This window comes from Alosa alosa, chromosome 13 (genome assembly GCF_017589495.1).
Source record: "Alosa alosa isolate M-15738 ecotype Scorff River chromosome 13, AALO_Geno_1.1, whole genome shotgun sequence".
NCBI lineage: Eukaryota > Metazoa > Chordata > Actinopteri > Clupeiformes > Clupeidae > Alosa > Alosa alosa.
The window spans coordinates 3671536-3692476 of NC_063201.1; the positions used below are offsets into that span (position 1 = coordinate 3671536).

The following is a 20941-nucleotide window of genomic DNA, read 5'->3' on the forward strand; positions in this document are numbered from 1 at the left end:
ACATTTACTGTGAAATGCCACTAATGAAGTCATAATTATGAAAAATATACAGGACAAATATGTTCCGGCAACAAAGATCTAATTCTGGAATAAAGTAAAAGACTTCGCCAAAGCCAGAGCCTTATAGATAGATCTATCTATAAGGCTCTGGCCAAAAGCTATATTGAATGGAATGATTAGAATGATGTCATAAATCAAGATAAATAAATGAATACATAAATTATAAATTAAATGACTTGACATTTGAGACGTTTTAAGTGAGACAATTGTACTTGGCCCTTGATGAGAACTGTCTAGTTATAGGTGACAACTACAACCCCAAAACAGAAAAAGTTGGGATGTTGTGTAAAATGTGAATAAAAACAGAATGTAATAATCTGCAAATCTCTTAAACTCATATTTAGTTGCAAAAAGGACAGAGACAACATATCAAATGTTGAAAATGACAAATTTGACTATTTCATGGAAAATATGCAACATGTTTAAAAAAAAGTTGGGACGGGGGTAACAAAATGCTGGAAAAGTTGTGTAATGGTAAAGAAAACAAAAGGAAGAATGTTTTACAACTAATTAGTGAACTGGCAACACCATTGAGCATCCCAGAGAGGCAGGGTCTCTTAGAAGTAAAGATGTAGGGGTATTCATCACTCTGTGTAAACCTGTGTGCACAAATGATGAAACAATGTCATTTTAATGCTTCTTAACATGACGTATTTAGGAAGTTCATCATCTACAGGACATAATATTATTAAAACATTCCGAGAATCCAGAGAAATCTTTGCAAACAGGGGAAATAGCTGAAAAACAAATTGGATGGCCATGGTCTTTTGGACCTCAGATGGCATTGCGTCAACACCAGACCTGTCATTGTGGGGCTCAGGAAAACCTCTGATAACCATTGTCTATGTGCCCAGTTTGATACTCAATTCAAAAACTGCAGCCAAAATGTAACAGCTAAAATTGTATTGATACAGAAAATACCACCCTCTTATCTGGGCCTGAGCTTATTTAAAATGGACTGAGGACTGAGATTTAAAAAGGTCCTGTGGTTAGACCAATCAATGTTTGCCATTCATTTTGGAAATCATGGACTCATCTGGGCTAAAGAGGAGAGGGCCTATTCAAGTATCCAACCTGTCCAACTTGTTTTAGTGCTCAGTTCGAAACCCAACATCTATGACAGTGTGGAGGACCATTAATGCCTACAGCATGGGCATCTTGCACATTTAGCAAAGCACAATCAATTCTGAATGATGTATACAGGTTTTAAGCAACATATATGGCATCCAGGCAATGTCTTTTTCACAGACGACCTTGAATATTTCAGGAAAACATGCCAAAATAAATTCTGCACATATTTAAATGGTATTTCTCCATAGAGGAAGAGTCCAGGTGCTAATATGGCCTGTCTGCAGTCCAGATTTGTCAAATTAGGTGCATAATGGAATGAAAAGCATGACTAAGAATACCCCATACTGTTGAGCAACTGAAATCCTGTATCGGGGAGTAATGGGACAACATTTCATACTCAAAACTCTAGCAAATGGTCTCCTCAGTTCCTAAACATTTACAGAATTGTGTTAAAGGAAGAGGTGAAGCAGCACAGTGGTAAAAATGCTCCCGTCCCAATTTTTTTTTTAAACATATTGCTGGCATCAAATTCAAAATTAACATATACTTTCCATGAAATAGTCCAAATTTTCATTTTCGACATTTGATATGTTGTCCTTTTTGCTGCTAAATATAGGTTTACAAGACTTGTATATTATGACATTCTGTTTTTATTTGCAATTTACGCAATGTCCCACCTTTTTCTGTTTTGGGGTTGTATTTTAAATAGCACAATTGGAGTTTTAAGTATTAATCTAAAAAATGAGGACCAGTTAGGAGCAGGGATTTTGTGTAGCCTATATGTGAAAACACAGACATAACCAACCCCTCACTCCAGACATAATCAAGACATGATAAATTCAGTCAATCTGGTTTGTTTTCCATACTCCTTCCAAATAAATATGGAAGAATGTTGTTTAGTAAAACCATGTGCATTATCAAACATTCAAACACAGCATGCCTATTTAATTAGACAGGCATTATGAATTCATATGCACCAGGGTCACAGATTCTTAGAAATCATCTTTCATTTCTATATTCCATTCTTTACAAGTCAGGGCCTGTAGATCTAAAATCAAAACAGTCTCCCATAAACATTACATCCACAACCACGTTTAATCCTACTTAGTCTTAGCAGTGTAATCATTGAAATAGATCTACATTAAAATGCATATTTATTATGCTTAAATTAGGGGGGTCAATTCAGTCATTCATTCAGTCAGTCATTCATTCATTAACACTGACACAAGTCTGCTAACACTGCCTGCTCCTACAAAACCTCTTCTGAACCACCAGCCCCCCACATCACATACAGCTCAGCTGAATGCATGTTGACGTTGTAAACAACTTGTTGTGGACTGGCCTGCTGATCCCATGCCTATCATAGTCATTCCTTGTTTTGCGAAGTGAAAATGCCCACAGGGCCGAGGGCTGGAGGGAAGACTGGGAAGATACCAGCTGAAAATATCATGCAAATAGCCCTTGACATTCATGTTTTACATGGTTGAAAGACTAGATTAAATGAATCAATGCTTCAAAGTGTAAGTAACGTAACATTAAAAATCAAAGCAATTATACAAAATATCTCTACATAAAAATAAATCATGCTTTGGAAGACAAATAATTGAACAGTAGTTAAGTGCAAAAGAAATTGTGAAAACAACACAGAGGAATACATTCTCCTTTCATTCTGTTGGTAGTGAGTTATGTGCCAATAGCTTACCGATACATATTGCATTGATGTGTGCATTTACTGAAATTACCAAAAGGTGGCGCTGCACTGCATGCAGCCAACTAGAAGGCCCAGGTGAACGCTTGCATGGTTTACCTGCAGCATACGGAGTCCTGTACCAAATAAGCAGCACTTAAAGATTTGTCTGCTTTGGCCGAGTGAAAGCTTTAACGTTGCATTGCATTGCACCAGACATAGAGGAGGGGAGGGGAGGGGACGGCATGAAAACAAACAGGAGCTTGGTGTCAAATTCCTCTCCGTTTCAACTACAATCTGATGTTTTAAGCACAAAAATTATGCTATGTCACTATGTACCCTACCTGGTTACACTTCTATGTTATCAAACACATGTTGTAATGTTTGTGTACAGAAAAGGTGAAGGCTGACTGGTGTAACTTGCATGTGGAGTAGGAGACCTCCACCACTTGGGGGCGCTCTAGAGCTGAGACAGGGTGGTGAGTGCGAGCATCTCGTGGAGGGAGGTGGAGAAGCTGTGGAAGAAAGCCTCGGCGTTCGTCTCGGCACAGGACTTCCAAGCGCTGCATGACGCCACCAACCTGACACACAGACACATGCAGGCGTTTGGATAAGGCACTGAATGGTCATCATGTACCTGAGGTTTTACCTACATGTTCAATGGCTGTAGTTCATTCTCAACTTCCAACATGCTTACTAGAGAAGTGAGGTGAATTAGTTGACTGGCACATAGCCAACCTGTACATCAGTATTACTGATGCAAAAAGAACACCTATTTCTTCTCACTCTCATCAGTTTCAGTTTTTGTCTCAATTATTCAAACATTCATTCATTCACTATTTTATTAAAAATATGTACCTATCGTCCCGGATGCGGTAGAAGAATCCATAGCCATGGTGCACCATGGGAGCCACTGCCCCGAGCACTGTGGTGTAACCCACCAGACTGGTGGACAGAGTGAAGTTTCCGCCCCCTCCGCTACAAGAGACATGGAGTAAAATGTATGTGTTAAATACGATCAGCATCACTACAAGAGACATGGAGTAAAATGTATGTGTTAAATACGATCAGCATCACTACAAGAGACATGGAGTAAAATGTATGTGTTAAATACAATCAACATCACTACAAGAGACATGGAGTAAAATGTATGTGTTAAATATAATCAGCATCACTACAAGAGACATGGAGAAAAATGTATGTGTTAAATACGATCAGCATCACTACGAGAGACATTCCTTATCCCAAGGAGTTGGGAGAGAAGGCAGAGTGAAGCACGTATGTGTTAAACACAATCAAAATCACTTTCTCTCACACACTTACACACACACACACACACACAATGGTGAAGAATCTATTAATGTGAAAGCAGGTCATGGAAAAACAAACACAAACACTATGTTGCTATGTTGTTGGGCAGCCGTGGCCTACTGGTTAGCGCTTCGGACTTGTAACCGGAGGGTTGCCGGATCGAACCCTGACCAGTAGGCACGGCTGAAGTGCCCTTGAGCAAGGCACCTAACCCCTTACTGCTCCCCGAGCACCGCTGTTGTTGTAGGCAGCTCACTGCGGCGGGATTAATGTGTGCTTCTGTTCACTGAGTGCTGAGTGCGTTTCACTAATTCACGGATTGGGATAAATGCAGAGACCAAATTTCCCTCACGGGATCAAAAAGAGTATGCTTATACTTGCTCACCTCTTTGCAAAGACAGGATCAGTGAACAACTCTGGAACAGGAAGTCCCTCCTCCTTGGCGATCAGGCTCAGGCCGAGCAGGTGTCTATCAATACCTGTCCCAACCCCACAACCAAGCATCAGACATGAGTACCTCCATCCCACAAACAACAACAGCATCAGACATGAGTACCTCCATCCCACAAACAACAACAGCATCAGACATGAGTACCTCCATCCCACAAACAACAACAGCATCAGACATGAGTACCTCCATCCCACAAACAACAACAGCCATGTAATGACACAATGTGTTTACTGGGAGCAGAACTAAACTGCCACATTCCCAGAGGCATGGCATCCACCCATCCATCCATATATCCATATATCCCTCCATCCATCCCTCCATGCATGTATCCATCCATCCCTCCATGCATGTATCCATCCATCCCTCCATGCATGTATCCATACCCTTTCCATTCTGGGCCTCGTTCATGAGTTTGTTGTGCTTGTTAGCCGCTTTCTGCAGTGCTGTTCTCTTTGTTTCTGCCTGAGAACACAAAGCTCACGGTCAGAGGACATTATGCATCCTCACTGTCCGTGTGAGTGTGTGTGTGTAGCATGTGTGTGTGTGTGTGTGTGTGTCAGAGGGCATTATGCATCTTCGCTGTCTGCATGTGTGTGTGCATGCGTGCGTGCGTGCGTGCATGCATGCGTGTGTCAGAGGGCATTATGCATCCTTGCTGTCTGCATGTGTGTGTGCGTGCGTGCGTGCGTGCGTCAGAGGGCATTATGCATCCTCGCTGTCTGCATGTGTGTGTGCGTGCGTGCGTGCGTGTGTCAGAGGGCATTATCCATCCTCGCTGTCTGCATGTGTGTGTGCATGCGTGTGCGTGCGTGCGTGCGTGTGTCAGAGGGCATTATGCATCCTCGCTGTCTGCATGTGGTCACCTGACCCTGCGTGATCCTTCACAGCTTACAGTAATGGCGGACTGTGCTACTGCGCTTGCATGTTACGTACACCTGTCCTGGTGTCCAATGGACCCATGGCCTTTAGCTTGCGTATGTGTGTGTGTGTGTGTGTGTGTGTGTGTGTGTGTGTGTGTGTGTGTGTGTGTGTGTGTGTGTGCGTGTTTGTGTGTGCAGCATGTGTGTGTAGCATGTGTGTGTATGTGTGTGTGTGCAACATGTGTGTGTATGTGTGTGTGTGTGTGTGTGTGTGTGTGCAGCGTGTGTGTGTGTGCAGCATGTGTGTGTGTGTGTGTGTGTGTGTGTGTGTAGCATGTGTGTGTATGTGTGTGTGTGCAGCATGTGTGTGTGTGAGTGTAAGTCACTTACACTTGCTGTAGGGTCCAGCATGATCCTACACCAGCTCTGAGCCTCAGTGGTGCACGGCCTCATGGTCTCCGTGCGACCATGGTAGAACCTCCGCGTGGTGGCCGTCTCATAGCAACTCCCGACCCTGAACACCAAAGGCCCACAGAGGTCAGACAGAGAACACACTGCACTGCCGTGGCCCACTGGTTAGCACTCCGGACCTGTAACCGGAGGGTTGCCGGTTCGAGCCCCGACCAGTGGGAACGGCTGAAGTGCCCTTGAGCAAGGCACCTAACCCCTCACTGCTCCACGAGCGCCGCTGTTGTTGCAGGCAGCTCACTGCGTCGGGATTAGTGTGCTTCACCTCACTGTGTGTTCACTGTGTGCGGAGTGTGTTTCACTAATTCACGGATTGGGATAAACGCAGAGACCAAATTTCCCTCACGGCATCAAAAGAGTATATATACACAATACTCCATATTCACTCAAATGTGATCCAAGATATGAAGCAGACTTTTAGCATCTATGCTAACGGTTCGACCTTCCCATTATCCAATAATTCAGGATGGAGATAGACAGAGAGAGCAGGTGGACTGGCCCTTACTTGTGGTGGAGTCTGTAGTAAGCCAGCTGTAGGGCCAGCTGCACAAATGTGTCTGGATGGAGTTTCCTCTTCTTGATGGCCGCTTTGCCAAATGAGGTGAACGCATACGTCACAACCTGCAGATCTTGAGTCTGTAGTGCGCGCGCGCGCACACACACACACACACACACACACACACACACACACACACACACACACACACACACACACACACACACACACACACACACACACACACACACAGTGTCAGGTTAGCCTTAACCACTCCAGTCACAGCAGATCAAACAATGGAAGTCCGCGTAGGGATGAGCTGGGTGGCAGGACTTACTGTTTTGTAGTACTGATCTTTGGCCAGACTGATGTCTCTTCTGATGCGGTCATCTACAGTGAAAACAAGCTCCTCAGGGAGTGGCAGCTGACGAACGACCTCCGAGCCCTGAGAGAGAGAGAGAGAGAGAGAGAGAGATAGAGAGAGGGAGATAGAGATACAGAGAGAGAGAGAGATAGAGAGAGGGAGATAGAGATACAGAGAAAGAGAAAGAGAGAGAGAGATAGAAAGAGATACAGAGAGAGAGAGAGAGATCCAGAGAGAGAGAGTGAGTGTGAGAGTGAGTGTGAGAGAGAGAGTGAGTGTGAGAGAGAGAGAGAGAGAGAGAGAGATAGAGAATGAAAACCATGCAAAATACAAACTGACTCAAGGCCGCTCATGTGATTACTGTAAAAGCCCATTCTCATGTCGTTAGTCCATACCTTCCATTTGCCATTGCAGGCTTTCAGCTTCTGGTCCACATAGTAGCAGAGGGAGATGAGGATCATGGCGTCATAGGGAGCGTGCTGACCAACACACAAAGGCACTTCTATCAAAATCAACATATTACCAAGGCAACAAGTACTTCGGGATGGTATGGCAGTTGATCCATCTTTACTATAATTTGTCATTTTAGTGCAGTGCCCAAACCATGCCCATTTTGTAAAAGTCCAATGGCTCAATAATAGCGACTAATTTATGTTGTGCTATATACAGTTTAAGTGACATTGCTTTCTGCCAATCCGTCTCTTGCCCAAACCCGTAGGTTTCCATATCTATGCTTGTAGTAGCCCAAGAATGCTCCTTCAGAGTACAACACTATGAAACTGATGTTAAATGCGGGGTGCTGTTGGAATTTTCACACCAATTCAAAATCACAGAGTAGGCTCAGCATACTTGGAGTAGCAGCCCGAACGCATTATGTGATGTTGAAGGCCAGGGAACTCACGTCACAGTTGGAGCCGAACGTGCCGTCAGCAAAGCTGAGGTAGTTGTAGGATTTATCACCCCAGCGGATGGTGGGGTCACCAACCAGGGCCTGCAACGTTATCTGGGGGGGTTAGACAAAGGAAGAAAGAAAGAAAGACAAACAGACAGACAGACAGAAAGAAAGAAAAGGTGGAGAAGTGGAAGGTGGGAGGGGAAAGAGAAGGAGGAGGAGAGTGGGCAACAGAAGGAGGAGAGTGGGCAACAGAAGGAGGAGAGTGGGCAACAGAAGGAGGAGGAGAGTGGGCAACAGAAGGAGGAGAGTGGGCAACAGAAGGAGGAGAGTGGGCAACAGAAGGTATTTATGAGTCCAAACTATACTGAAGAGAGATTTTAAAGACACAAACACATCCTTAACCTCAAGAAACAGGGGGGCAGCTGTGGCCTACTGGTTGGCGCTTCGGACTTGTGACCGGAGGGTTGCCGGTTCGAACCCCGACCGGTAGGCACGGCTGAAGTGCCCTTGAGCAAGGCACCTAACCCCTCACTGCTCCCCGAGCGCCGCTGTTGATGCAGGCAGCTCATTGCGCCGGGATTAGTGTGTGCTTCACCTCACTGTGTGTTCACTGTGTGCGGAGTGTGTTTCACTAATTCACGGATTAGGATAAATGCAGAGACCAAATTTCCCTCACGGGATCAAAAGAGTATATATACTTACTATACTATACAACAGTATCTGTCTCTGTGGGTTGCATTCTCGTGTTTGTATGAGTATGTGTGTGCAGGCAATGAAGACAGACTCTGATCTATAAATAACAGCAAGATCTGGAGCCAAAACCTCTAAATAACTGACCTACAAACCACACATACAAATCCATATACTTCAACCTGTTATTAGCAGCAGAGATAAGGGGAAGGTGAGAGACTGAAAAATAGCACGAGTGCAATCATATACAGCGGGGAAAATTAGTATTGAACGTGTTAACATTTTTCTCAGTCAATATATTTCTGATGGGGCTATTGGCTTGAAATTTTCCCCAGATGTCAGTAGCAACCCAAGTAATACACACACACAAAGATATCAAAACAAATGAGTCCATAAATTAGGTTGTGTGTAATAAAGTGAAATGACACAGGAATAAAGTATTGAACACATGAAGAAAAAGGGGTGTAAAAAGGCATGGGAAGCCAATAAACCAGCTAAAATCTGTCCATATTTAGGAAACAATCCTGCCCCCCTATCAGTGCAAATTAATATCAGCTGGATTAGTCCTAATTGATGGCCTATAAAAAGGTTTCTCATGACCAAGGTGTCACCCAAGAAGCATTTCATGATGGGTAAAAGCAAAGAGCTGTCCCAAGACCTTCACAAGCTTATTGTAGAAAAACATACGGATGGCATTGGTTACAGACGCATATCTAAACTTGTGAAAGTTCCAATGAGCACTGTTGGGGCCATTATCCGGAAGTGGAAAGATCATCATTTCACCATTAACCACGACCAGGTGCTCCTCACAAGATTTCTGACAGAGGAGTCCGTAGAATAATTAGAAGAGTTGTGGAAGAAACAAGGACCACTCGCGGAGATCTTCAGAAAGACCTGGAAGATGCAGGTACAGTTGTTTCAAAGAAAACCATTAGTAATGCACTCAACCGTCATGGCCTCTATGCACGCTCACCACGCAAGACACCACTGCTCAAGAAAAGTCATGTGGAAGCTCGCTTAAAGTTTGCTGCACAACATCTGGATAAGGCAATAACATACTGGAAGAATATAATCTGGTCAGATGAGACCAAAATTGAACTCTTTGGCTGTCATAGCATAAACCATGTTTGGAGGAGAAATGGCACTGCACATCATCCTAAAAACACCATACCAACAGTGAAGTTTGGAGGTGGGAGCATCATGGTATGGGGCTGTTTTTCAGCGTCTGGCACTGGCAAGACAACAATCCCAAACACACAGCCAAGCAAACTCTCAATTGGTTTCAGAGAAAGACAATCAAGCTGTTAGAATGGCCCAGTCAATCACCAGACTTGAATCCAATTGAAAATCTCTGGAAAAGAACTGAAGATCAGAGTTCATAGAAGAAGCCCCCGGAACCTTCAAGATTTGAAGACCGTTTGTGTGGAAGAATGGGCAAAAATCACAGCTGACTAATGTTGTAGACTAGTTTCTTCATACAGTCATTACCAACAAAGGGTTTTCTACTAAGTATTAAATACATTTCAGCAAGTGTGTTCAATACTTTTTCCCTGTGTCATTTCACTTTATTACACACAACTTAATTTATGGACTTATTTGTTTTCATATCTTTGTGTGTGTGGATTACTTGGGTTGTTACTGACATCTGGTAAAAATTTCAAATTTCAAGTCGATAGCCCCATCAGAAATATCTTTACTGAGAAAAATGTTGACGCGTTCAATACTTATTTTCCCCGCTGTATATGGTAAAGATATGTATGTATGTGTGTTTTGGTATATAGTATGGTTTTATAGAATCTGTATGTAGCTGGTAGTCGGCCTCTTTGAGTGTGTGTGTGTGTGTGTGTGTGTGTGTGTGTGTGTGTGTGTGTGTGTGTGTTTGTATTACCGGTGAATAGTTCTCTGGTGTAGCATAAGGCTTGCTGTCGTCCAAGGACACAACGAACAGACTGCTCTGAATGATCTCTAGGATGCTCTCATTGGCCGGGTCCAGTGACACCAGGTGCTCCCTCGTCTATAAGAGAGCAGGGACGACATAGTGAAAATAGCAATCATGGCCTGAATGATTACATTTACTTATTACACGGCTCTTCATAAAGCTGAAGAATGCTCCATTCACTTCAATGGGCCCTCCCAACGCTCGGTGCTCTGCTATTTCTCAACAACAGGCCGCTGTCAAGGAAAATGGGTTTTGCTTTGTTGTCCCTTAAGGGCGGAACAAGACACCTCCGCTGCGCGTCGGGGTCCGGTTCACCCTGTTGGGACTTATTTCCCGATAATGACCGGCGTTCTATACATTATCCCTTACATTTTAATCATTTATGGATTATGTCTTTGCAATAACAACAAAAAAACTGTCTGAGACCACAAACTTTGACCTCTATTTAAGACCCACTGGAATCAGTGCCTCAGAATAGCTCTCTTGAGGCACTTGTGTCTCCAATGGCCATTTTGCTGCTGGCATTCCAAATGAATGAATGAATGAATGAAAAGTCTAATAGTCTAGCTTGGACAGAGTTTACAACACTTTGCTGGTACGGATCTGTGGCCCCTGTGCTCTAATAGGATATCAGCGGCCATCGTGTTCTAATAGGATGAGTGTAACAAAACCCCAGCTGTGTTTACCAACGTTGTTCTAAAGGTCTGCTTGGGTGAGGACAGGCCTATAGCTCTGATAGGATAAGCATCGCAGTAGCCGTCTCACCGGAGGGGAGGACAAACCTACCGTGGTCATCTCACGGGATTAAGACGAGAGGCTTACAGGAAGGCTACACTGGACACGTAACTGAAGCGTTTCGCTTGCGTCTGCTGCAACAGTTAGCTTCCACAATAACCACGGGAACTGGCTACACCAGATGTGATAGCGGTGCGTACGTTCAAACAAATCAGACCAGAATTCTAAAACTATTTTTATGTGGCGCAAACGGAGCTGCGGACCCGGTGTAGCCCGGGTGTTACTGGATCGGCCTGACTGACCAGAGACTCTGCGGTGGTGGAGGCTGTGATTGGCTCTTACCTTGGCCCAGCGGGTCCTCTCCTCGGTGGTGAGGGCAGACACCCCCTCACCGGATGGCTCTCCGTCGCAGCACTGCCTGATGTGGGTGAGTTGCCTGCAGGGGCATTAGCAAGGCATGTTAGGCCCCTGATGTGGGTGAGTTGCCTGCAGGGGCATTAGCGAGGCACGTTAGGGGCCCCTGATGTGGGTGAGTTGCCTGCAGGGGCATTAGCAAGGCGTTAGGCCCCTGAGAGCAAGGCATGTTAGGCCCCTGATGTGGGTGAGTTGCCTGCAGGGGCATTAGCAAGGCATGTTAGGCCCCTGATGTGGGTGAGTTGCCTGCAGGGGCATTAGCGAGGCACGTTAGGCCCCTGATGTGGGTGAGTTGCCTGCAGGGGCATTAGCAAGGCACGTTAGGCCCCTGATGTGGGTGAGTTGCCTGCAGGGGCATTAGCAAGGCATGTTAGGCCCCTGATGTGGGTGAGTTGCCTGCAGGGGCATTAGCAAGGCATGTTAGGCCCCTGATGTGGGTGAGTTGCCTGCAGGGGCATTAGCAAGGCATGTTAGGCCCCTGATGTGGGTGAGTTGCCTGCAGGGGCATTAGCGAGGCACGTTAGGCCCCTGATGTGGGTGAGTTGCCTGCAGGGGCATTAGCAAGGCACGTTAGGCCCCTGATGTGGGTGAGTTGCCTGCAGGGGCATTAGCAAGGCACGTTAGGCCCCTGATGTGGGTGAGTTGCCTGCAGGGGCATTAGCAAGGCATGTTAGGCCCCTGATGTGGGTGAGTTGCCTGCAGGGGCATTAGCAAGGCATGTTAGGCCCCTGATGTGGGTGAGTTGCCTGCAGGGGCATTAGCAAGGCATGTTAGGCCCCTGATGTGGGTGAGTTGCCTGCAGGGGCATTAGCAAGGCATGTTAGGCCCCTGATGTGGGTGAGTTGCCTGCAGGGGCATTAGCAAGGCATGTTAGGCCCCTGATGTGGGTGAGTTGCCTGCAGGGGCATTAGCAAGGCATGTTAGGCCCCTGATGTGGGTGAGTTGCCTGCAGGGGCATTAGCAAGGCATGTTAGGCCCCTGATGTGGGTGAGTTGCCTGCAGGGGCATTAGCAAGGCATGTTAGGCCCCTGATGTGGGTGAGTTGCCTGCAGGGGCATTAGCAAGGCATGTTAGGCCCCTGATGTGGGTGAGTTGCCTGCAGGGGCATTAGCAAGGCATGTTAGGCCCCTGATGTGGGTGAGTTGCCTGCAGGGGCATTAGCAAGGCATGTTAGGCCCCTGATGTGGGTGAGTTGCCTGCAGGGGCATTAGCAAGGCATGTTAGGCCCCTGATGTGGGTGAGTTGCCTGCAGGGGCATTAGCAAGGCATGTTAGGCCCCTGATGTGGGTGAGTTGCCTGCAGGGGCATTAGCAAGGCATGTTAGGCCCCTGATGTGGGTGAGCTGATCTGCAGGGGCATTAGCAAGGCACGCTTAGGCCCCTGATGTGGGTGAGTTGCCTGCAGGGGCATTAGCAAGGCATGTTAGGCCCCTGATGTGGGTGAGTTGCCTGCAGGGGCATTAGCAAGGCATGTTAGGCCCCTGATGTGGGTGAGTTGCCTGCAGGGGCATTAGCAAGGCATGTTAGGCCCCTGATGTGGGTGAGTTGCCTGCAGGGGCATTAGCAAGGCATGTTAGGCCCCTGATGTGGGCCAGGTGCCTGCAGGGGCATTAGCAAGGCATGTTAGGCCCCTGATGTGGGTGAGTTGCCTGCAGGGGCATTAGCGTGCGTTAGGCCCCTGATGGGTGGTTGCCTGCAGGGGCATTAGCAAAGACGCATTAGAGCCCCTAGAGGGGCAGTCCCACACACGCGGTCTACTGGACATTCAGCAAGGCATGTTAGGCCCCTGATGTGGGTGAGTTGCCTGCAGGGGCATTAGCAAGGCATGTTAGGCCCCTGATGTGGGTGAGTTGCCTGCAGGGGCATTAGCAAGGCATGTTAGGCCCCTGATGTGGGTGAGTTGCCTGCAGGGGCATTAGCAAGGCATGTTAGGCCCCTGATGTGGGTGAGTTGCCTGCAGGGGCATTAGCAAGGCATGTTAGGCCCCTGATGTGGGTGAGTTGCCTGCAGGGGCATTAGCAAGGCATGTTAGGCCCCTGATGTGGGTGAGTTGCCTGCAGGGGCATTAGCAAGGCATGTTAGGCCCCTGATGTGGGTGAGTTGCCTGCAGGGGCATTAGCAAGGCATGTTAGGCCCCTGATGTGGGTGAGTTGCCTGCAGAATGACTTTTCTATGAGTACAGTACCTAACCAAAACTTGGTGTTGTCTGTCTGTCAGTACCTAACCAAAACTTGGTGTTGTGTATTGTTTTTGTGTGGGGTTATGGGAGGGTTAGGTTTAGTGGTCCTTTCCTTTTTGTCTGTCTATCTGACAAACTGTATAGTGCAAGATGAATTTCTGAAAAGATCAATTTCTATCTGTCTGTCTGTCTGTCTGTCTGTCTGTCTACAATTCAAAGCGCAGCCCACTAAAGGGCACTCTGACACCTCCTTACGTGCGGATGAGGTCCCAGTACTGCAGGTTGTGCCAGACGCTGATGCTGGTCCGCTCCAGTTGTTTGCCTTCACAGGGTGGCCAGCAGTGCTCCAGGTAAGGCGCCGGACCCCCGAAGTTCACATTGAGCTGAGAGGGCATGCGGACCTCCAGGTATGCCGCACTCAGCCACCAGTCTTCCAGCTGTGGGTAGGAGGTAAGAGTGAGGGAGGCAGACGTGCGCTAAGCCCAAATACCACCGTTAAAACAAGACTCCACACTGAAGCAATAAAAAGGTGTAGGCAACAAAAGGCTGTGGTTAAGTTCACACTAATCGGTAGGCGAGTGAGTAATCTAAACTAAGCGCTGAAGGGCTATGGTAGTGATAAAACAAATCATCTTATCTCTATCTGCCACAGTGCAAACGTACAGAAGTTACATAAGGCTCAGATGCCGAGTCTTTTGTGAATTATTATCTAATCTGTTAGCTGAATTGATAAAACCTATACATTTTCCAGTACCTGACCAGACAACTAGCCAGACCTGGAAAGGACATTTCCTATGGTTACGGTTACGTTACCCAGTTCCTCCGACTCTTGGCTCTTTGAAGCAGTCTTTGATGTAGGTCATGTCCGACACCATCACCAAACTGCTTCACTATGGCTGCAGTGTTTTTGAACTCTTCTTCAGTTGTGAAAGGTCTCACTAAAACATTGAAGAGTGACAAAAAAATACGATCATCACACAGTTTTAATGATCTCAGCGGGACGCCAATTACTTGTTCACACTTATTTTCAGTGAGAAATCAAACCTAGTCTGTCAGTAAAGAAGTTGAAAACACATCAGGTAGAGCTGTCGATTACAACCTGGCAACCTGTCCCACTACCTACCTGATTCCAAGTATTTGCTGAGCGTTCCTTCCAGCGAAGGCACTGGGAGCGGAGGCAGGGTGCTCTGATACTGAAACGTCTGTTCAGCCGTCGATTCGAACACTTGGTTGTCCATCCTGTAACCTGTCAAAAAGGGAAAAATTATGAGTTAAGAGTGAACGTTTCTTTGAGGGATTAAACTGGGCGATGAGAAGTGAGCAATGGCAAAGTACAATGCTATCTTATTCCCTTAGATTAGATTAGGCTAACTTTTACTTTGCAACAACGTCATTGTTTACCAACTGAAGACTAGTCGACTACTGCAGCTCCTCCAGCAACAACGTCGTCAATTCTTTAACCATTCACAAGATGCAAAGTAGTCTAAATTAACGTGTGTGTGTCAACTGTTTAAACATGCGAAATAAAAACACCTTATTAAATATAACACTTTCATTTCCCTTTTACAAAAAATAGGTCAGACTAGACTCGACTAACGTTATCTATAATAGCTTCTAGCAGAGAAAGAAATAACGTTACCGAACAAAAGATGCAAGCTCACCTCTGTAGTTCAACGTTGCCTGCTGTCTTAAAGCAGACTTGTTCACGTTGTCCTTTACTGCTGTTTGTAGACTGATTTGTCATGCAGGTCAAGTGAGCTGTGGTCGCACAAACAGTCACTCCCGGGGCAGCCTCCGGTTACCTTTCCCCCAGTTTACAGTCCAACTCGATAGAATCCGGAAGATCTGACACTGCGCATGTGCACACTGTGGACAGCAGTCATAGTAGCTCTTTGGCAGAATGAAAATCCCCCTTTTTAGAGACCCAGCATATTAATTGTTGTTCACTCATGTCAATGTCTTGCTCTTGGGGTAACTTGCCCGTTGCGTTAATTAGGCTACTATCTGGTGGTTAGACTTTTAGATATCATACCTAACCTTATGGACTGCCCTCATTCAGCCCTATTGTTGTATTAGAAAAGTTCTCTGCTCTATTTTGCATGAGTTCTCAAGGCAAGATTAATAATACGTCTGGTCGACTTTAATCAGCCAAAGAAGACACACAACTCCTCGCGTAGTTGCTCTCCATTGGCTTTCCAGAATAAAATTCAAATCTCTCACTTTGGTTTGTAGGACACTTACTGGATCTGCACCTGCTATTTGAATATGATCTCTACATCCCCACTGCAGTTCCATCCATTAACACTAAAAGGTCACTATCAAGACCTCTCCTCTGTGGTGTAATTAGTTGTCTAGTGTTCTGTGTTCTTGTGATAGTTTTGGAACTTTCAAGAAGTTTTTTAAAGAGTCATCTGTTCACCTTGCACCTTGGTGTGTATGTTAATGGTCTTTGTTCATGAGAACTCATTATTTTCATTGTGATATTGTTGTTATCATTATTACTATTATGCTTAATGTAGGCCTTTCAACTTTTTTTGAAACTATTTTTTTTAACTTATGCAGTGTTCATACACTGTAAGATGCTTTGAACAAAAGTGTCTGCCAAATACCATGAGTCATGCCCATAATAATAACTGGGACATTAAGGAGGGATGAGCTATGCCTTTGACACCCGTAAATAACCTCAATGCAGCAGTGAAATACTCAATGCAAGACTGTTGATTACAATTCTGTACCACCGTTCCACCAATGTAGCTTCCCCAGCTGAGTTCATCTTGCATATTCCCTGTTAGTCTTGCCTAATGAGGACAAAGGGTGCTTGTGTTTGTGAATCTGTGACCACCACAGCAAGGCCAAGCTATTGTGCTGTGCACTACATACAGTGATGCATAACAGGGTCTATTGCTACAAAGTATGACAGATTAAATTGGTTCTTTTACATTTGTTTACTGAACTACCCCAAAAACATGTCACGTAGTGGACTATGTTTGCTTGCAAGTTTCAAATGAAACAATAAACCAAGAAATATATTCAGTATGGTTTCATTTTTCAATAAACAATTTTATCAGACTGGATAACATAATGATTGCTTTTCTAACTCAAATCATCATGCACAACACAGAAAGTTTCTAAATGAATAGAATTTATTAAATAAATCAGTCAACCAGTTACATAAACAAAATGTGCATGACTTAAATGATCAGAAGTAATTATGTGCAAGAATTAAAAGTAAAATGACAAATGAAGTTAGGGTTAATGCAACACTACAAATAAAAACTTGAATAGTTAATAAATGCATGTATTTTCTATTGCTTTTCTCAATTCTAAATTTCACTCAGGTTTCTGTCATCACATGCCATATTTGGCAATGATCTCCTTGGCCAAGGCGATGTAGGCGGTCATGGCATCCTCTTTAGACATACCTGAAATAGTAATGAAGCATAGCTTGAGTGCTGATAAGTGTGGTTAATTGCACAGCAACAATTCTTCACTGCCAAAGCATTCTAATGACAGATAGTCCATAACATGAACTTTGAAACTGACAAAAAAACAAAACAAAACAAAAAACAAGAATTAAGGTGCTGTACTCATTTTATATTAAAATACTGAATCTGAACTAGTATTACCTTTCCTGGAATTCCATGCATCCCATTTGGCCTTCCCCTTCATATCCAACATCCCAGGTCTGTCTGAGGAGAGAATGGGATGCTTAGGGAGATCTTAGTATGCTGTGTGTGAAAGGTCTATCATTTAAGGACTGGGACACTAGTTACCGATGTTTACGTCCCCAACGGTGGCTTGCTTGTAATAGCCATACATGTCCAAGAGCTCCTGATCAGTGGGCCTGCTCTTCACCTTCTTCACATCCTCCGCGTGCTGCTCAAATTCTGCCTGCAGGAAAAACAAGTTATTCACCATTTATGAACTGAAGCATCATATGTCCTGATAAATATTACACATGACACTATAACACAGTCCTAATGATAAAATATGGGTAGGCCTACCTTATAAAGTAGCCTACATACGTGACATTCTATGAAAAACAGGCATATCTTTACAGATGTTGGTGTGATGGTGCCAAGTTGAATGCAGAAATCTACTTCACAGTGATCCACTAGTATTATTTGTATTGTTATAATTATGATCATTAGTTTTACTAAATTATATGCTATGCCTATGTGTTTGTTTTAGCAGACAATCTGGAGAGCAAATATCTGAGTTTATGGCATGTTGTGGAGGAGATTAATTTCTAATCTTCCCAGTCATTCTGTAGGCCTATTGTGTGATGCAACTGTACATGTACTATTATATTTCCCCACAATGTGCTTAAGAGTTGTGTGAATACGCTATGCTCTCACACTCACACATAATCTGGGCAATTTATAATTCAGTCCGATCAGTTGCTCAACAACTTTGGCCGGTGTAACTAAGAAATGCGCGTGCAATGCCCGTGACGGCCAAAGTCTTTGTTAAGCAACTGTTTCTAACAAAAAAAAAATAAAAAAGGGAAGAAAGGAATATCTGAAATTATTTAACGAAAACTTACAGCCAATTTCTTTCATTTTTGCCGACAAAACGCTGCAAGTGATGCTCCCTTGTTCAAAATTTGTAGGCATATGTACTGCTGGTTCAGCTTTCAATTATTTATATTCTCCCTACCCACTGACATAGGCCTGTACGTAGGCTAACTGAAATATTACTACAGTACATAAATAGGCCACAGAGTTCTGACACAGATAGCTTTGACCAAGACATCATCCAATGCAGTTGGTCAGCGTAAAGGAGTTATAGCGTTACCTGCAAAGACATTTTCCTCCGTTTTTCGTTCGGTTGGCTCTTCTCACGACCACTCCACAGGATACCTCTGCAGATGAATAAAGGCTCACGATAATACTAAACCAGGCCTCCGAGCACTGCAGGGGTGGAAAGTGAAAGCTGATTGGTTGGCAGAAGTCCAATGGGCAGTTGCAACTTGCAGCCATTCAATCTGTTCTGTAATGAGGCTAGGGTCAGAGAATGTCTAATTACTATTCAGCTTTGCACGCAGGACTGGAGTGTAAACCGTCAACTGGTACAAAAGTAGCTCGCTCACTGCAAACACTTTCTGGGCTACAGCAGAACCCGTCTGCGGCTACACCATACATCTTACGTGTGTAATAGGACAGTAGACTGTACCTTGTCGTGACTGTATACTTGTAATTTACAGTTTTACTGTCAATGCAAAACACGGCGTGATATCTATCTATCTATCATGCTAGCGATAGTTAACTAACGTTAACGTTTAACAGTAGGCTACATTTACAGTAAGATAACGTTAACGTTGGCTTTAACGTCACCCTTCGCCGTAGTTAGCTGCCGTTTTGTAGTTGTGCTTAATATATTTCACACTTTTCTACCATTAGACTTGAAAATTAAAGAGCAATCAAATGGTTGTTGTCCACTCCAAGACTATAACAGTTATCATAGAGAAGTAACTGTATTTCTGTCAGGACCGTTAGACAGTCTGCTGAACACTGGTAGGAACCCTTGTCCACTGCCAGTTGTTCCAGGGGGAAGGAATAAAGTGTGAATGTAAAACAACATGGCGGCGCCCTAACACACACCAGAGAGACGGGCTCTGCACACACTAACTACATGTTGATCTGGTAAGTGACTTATCTAAGTGCACATCTAGCGAGTCTGCTTTTAGTGATTAAACGGTTTTAATGGGCTCTATATTAATGATCTGAACAACAACAAAAAAAAAACATATGACATGATGACAAGTAACATTTACTAGGAGTTTAGATGGATTAGCTATGTTAACCGTGGACATGGCTGACTAATGCACTTTTAGACCAAGTTGATTTGATTATTAACTCGTTTTACTAGTAACAATTAATATTGATTAGCATTTATATCCCAGGCCACCTGTCTCAGCCACAGTATGTAAACATAACGAACCACCGAGGCTAGCGTTGAATTGTTAGAAACTGTCTCACGTAATTTCTTTGTTTTTTTTCAGCAAAAAGTTGTACAAGAATGGCAACACAAATAAAATCAGGCAAGAAATCAAAAAAGAAACCAATTCCTGTGAAGACCTCCCTCAATAACCCATTTGATTATCACTGGACTCCTCTGAACAGTGACCAGATGCATTTCATCCTCAATACCTTGAAAGATAGAATCTCAGAGATTGGTCTCCAAAAGAGAGAGGTGAAGGCCTTTCGAATGTGGGGGAAGAGAAAGAAGCCAAAGAAACTGGAGGAAGCCAAGGAACCATCACAGCAAAAAATTGATGTTCAGCCTGTTCAAACCTCAGAGCAAGGCTGGACAGACATTGCCGCAAGGAAGCAACTAGCTATTGGCATAAATGAGGTCACCAAGGGCCTGGAGAGGAACGAGCTGTCTCTCGTGCTTGTGTGCAACTCGGTCAAACCCAGACACATGACACAGCACCTAATCCCATTGAGTAAAACCCGTTTGGTGCCAGCCTGCCAGGTGCCAAGACTGAGCGAGAACCTGGCAGGCATCATGGGGCTCAAATGCCTCCTGGCTCTTGGGTTCAAGCGTGAAACACCAGCGTTCACCGACACCGTAGCAGCCATAGTGCCGAAAGTGCCATCACTAGACGTTGCTTGGGTACCCTCACTTGCAGGACAGGCAGTGGGCTCCGAGGAGGGTCATCAAGAGGAGAAATCGGAGGAGAGGGAACAGGCGAGAGGACAGAAACGCAAACTTGAAGAGACTCCTGGCACCACAACCCCCTCATCCTCTTGTTTACAACCTCTGAAAGTAAAGAGGATTGTTCCAAATCCCTCAAAAATTCGCAAACCAAAGAAAAATAAATTGAAGTGATGAACTTCAACAGAGGACTATAACTGTTGTTTTGGTAACAAACATATGCTTCTACAGCCTAACTGAAGACAACTGAAGAAGTCACAAACCATGTAATTAGTCTCATTTGGATGAATTTATTCAGTCAAATCCATGCTGGTATAATCCACTGTGTACTATAATTAAAATAATTCCCATAGTTGGATGATCGTCATGTACTCATGGTGCTGGTAATTTATCAATTTCTTAAACAATTTGCGATGGAGCTCATTAAAAATATTGTTTTCAGAAAGAGAAAGCTGAGCATTTCAAAACTACACATTTTATATTTAAAAAAAGAAAAAACCTCTAAAATAAGGCAAGTACTTTGGGTGTTGTCAAAGCGGCTCCAATTTCCGGGCATTCGTACCACAACACGTACAAACATGGCTCACGTGCATGCGCATACAACCAGGCTTCAGAAGAGCATCCCAGAGCAGTAAGACGTCCGCAAGGTGCTTATATTG

At 44.6% G+C, this 20941-nt stretch overlaps 3 protein-coding genes across 3 annotated transcripts; 1 reads left to right on the forward strand and 2 right to left on the reverse strand.

Moving 5' to 3' along the window:
- Positions 1-1983: 1983 nt before the first annotated feature.
- Positions 1984-15433, reverse strand: crot (carnitine O-octanoyltransferase). The gene is made up of 15 exons (XM_048260604.1): positions 15281-15433; positions 14743-14865; positions 14433-14557; positions 13874-14056; positions 11370-11474; positions 10242-10367; positions 7670-7771; positions 7164-7247; positions 6742-6849; positions 6414-6544; positions 5831-5954; positions 4964-5042; positions 4515-4608; positions 3677-3796; positions 1984-3399 (listed from the first exon to the last, which is right to left on the reverse strand). The coding sequence occupies exons 2-15, from the start codon at positions 14855-14857 to the stop codon at positions 3279-3281; spliced, it is 1617 nt and encodes a 538-aa protein (XP_048116561.1). The 5' UTR covers positions 14858-14865; positions 15281-15433; the 3' UTR covers positions 1984-3278.
- Positions 15434-16744: 1311 nt separating this feature from the next.
- Positions 16745-19052, reverse strand: acbd7 (acyl-CoA binding domain containing 7). Its single transcript, XM_048261333.1, has 5 exons — positions 18956-19052; positions 18417-18532; positions 17393-17510; positions 17246-17308; positions 16745-17041 (listed from the first exon to the last, which is right to left on the reverse strand). Exons 2-5 carry the CDS (start codon positions 18426-18428, stop codon positions 16968-16970), a joined length of 267 nt encoding a protein of 88 aa, XP_048117290.1. The 5' UTR covers positions 18429-18532; positions 18956-19052; the 3' UTR covers positions 16745-16967.
- A 119-nt stretch (positions 19053-19171) lies between these two features.
- rpp38 (ribonuclease P/MRP 38 subunit) lies at positions 19172-20638 on the forward strand. The gene is made up of 2 exons (XM_048261332.1): positions 19172-19264; positions 19624-20638. Exon 2 carries the CDS (start codon positions 19641-19643, stop codon positions 20454-20456), a length of 816 nt encoding a protein of 271 aa, XP_048117289.1. The 5' UTR covers positions 19172-19264; positions 19624-19640; the 3' UTR covers positions 20457-20638.
- The last annotated feature ends 303 nt before the right edge of the window (positions 20639-20941 follow it).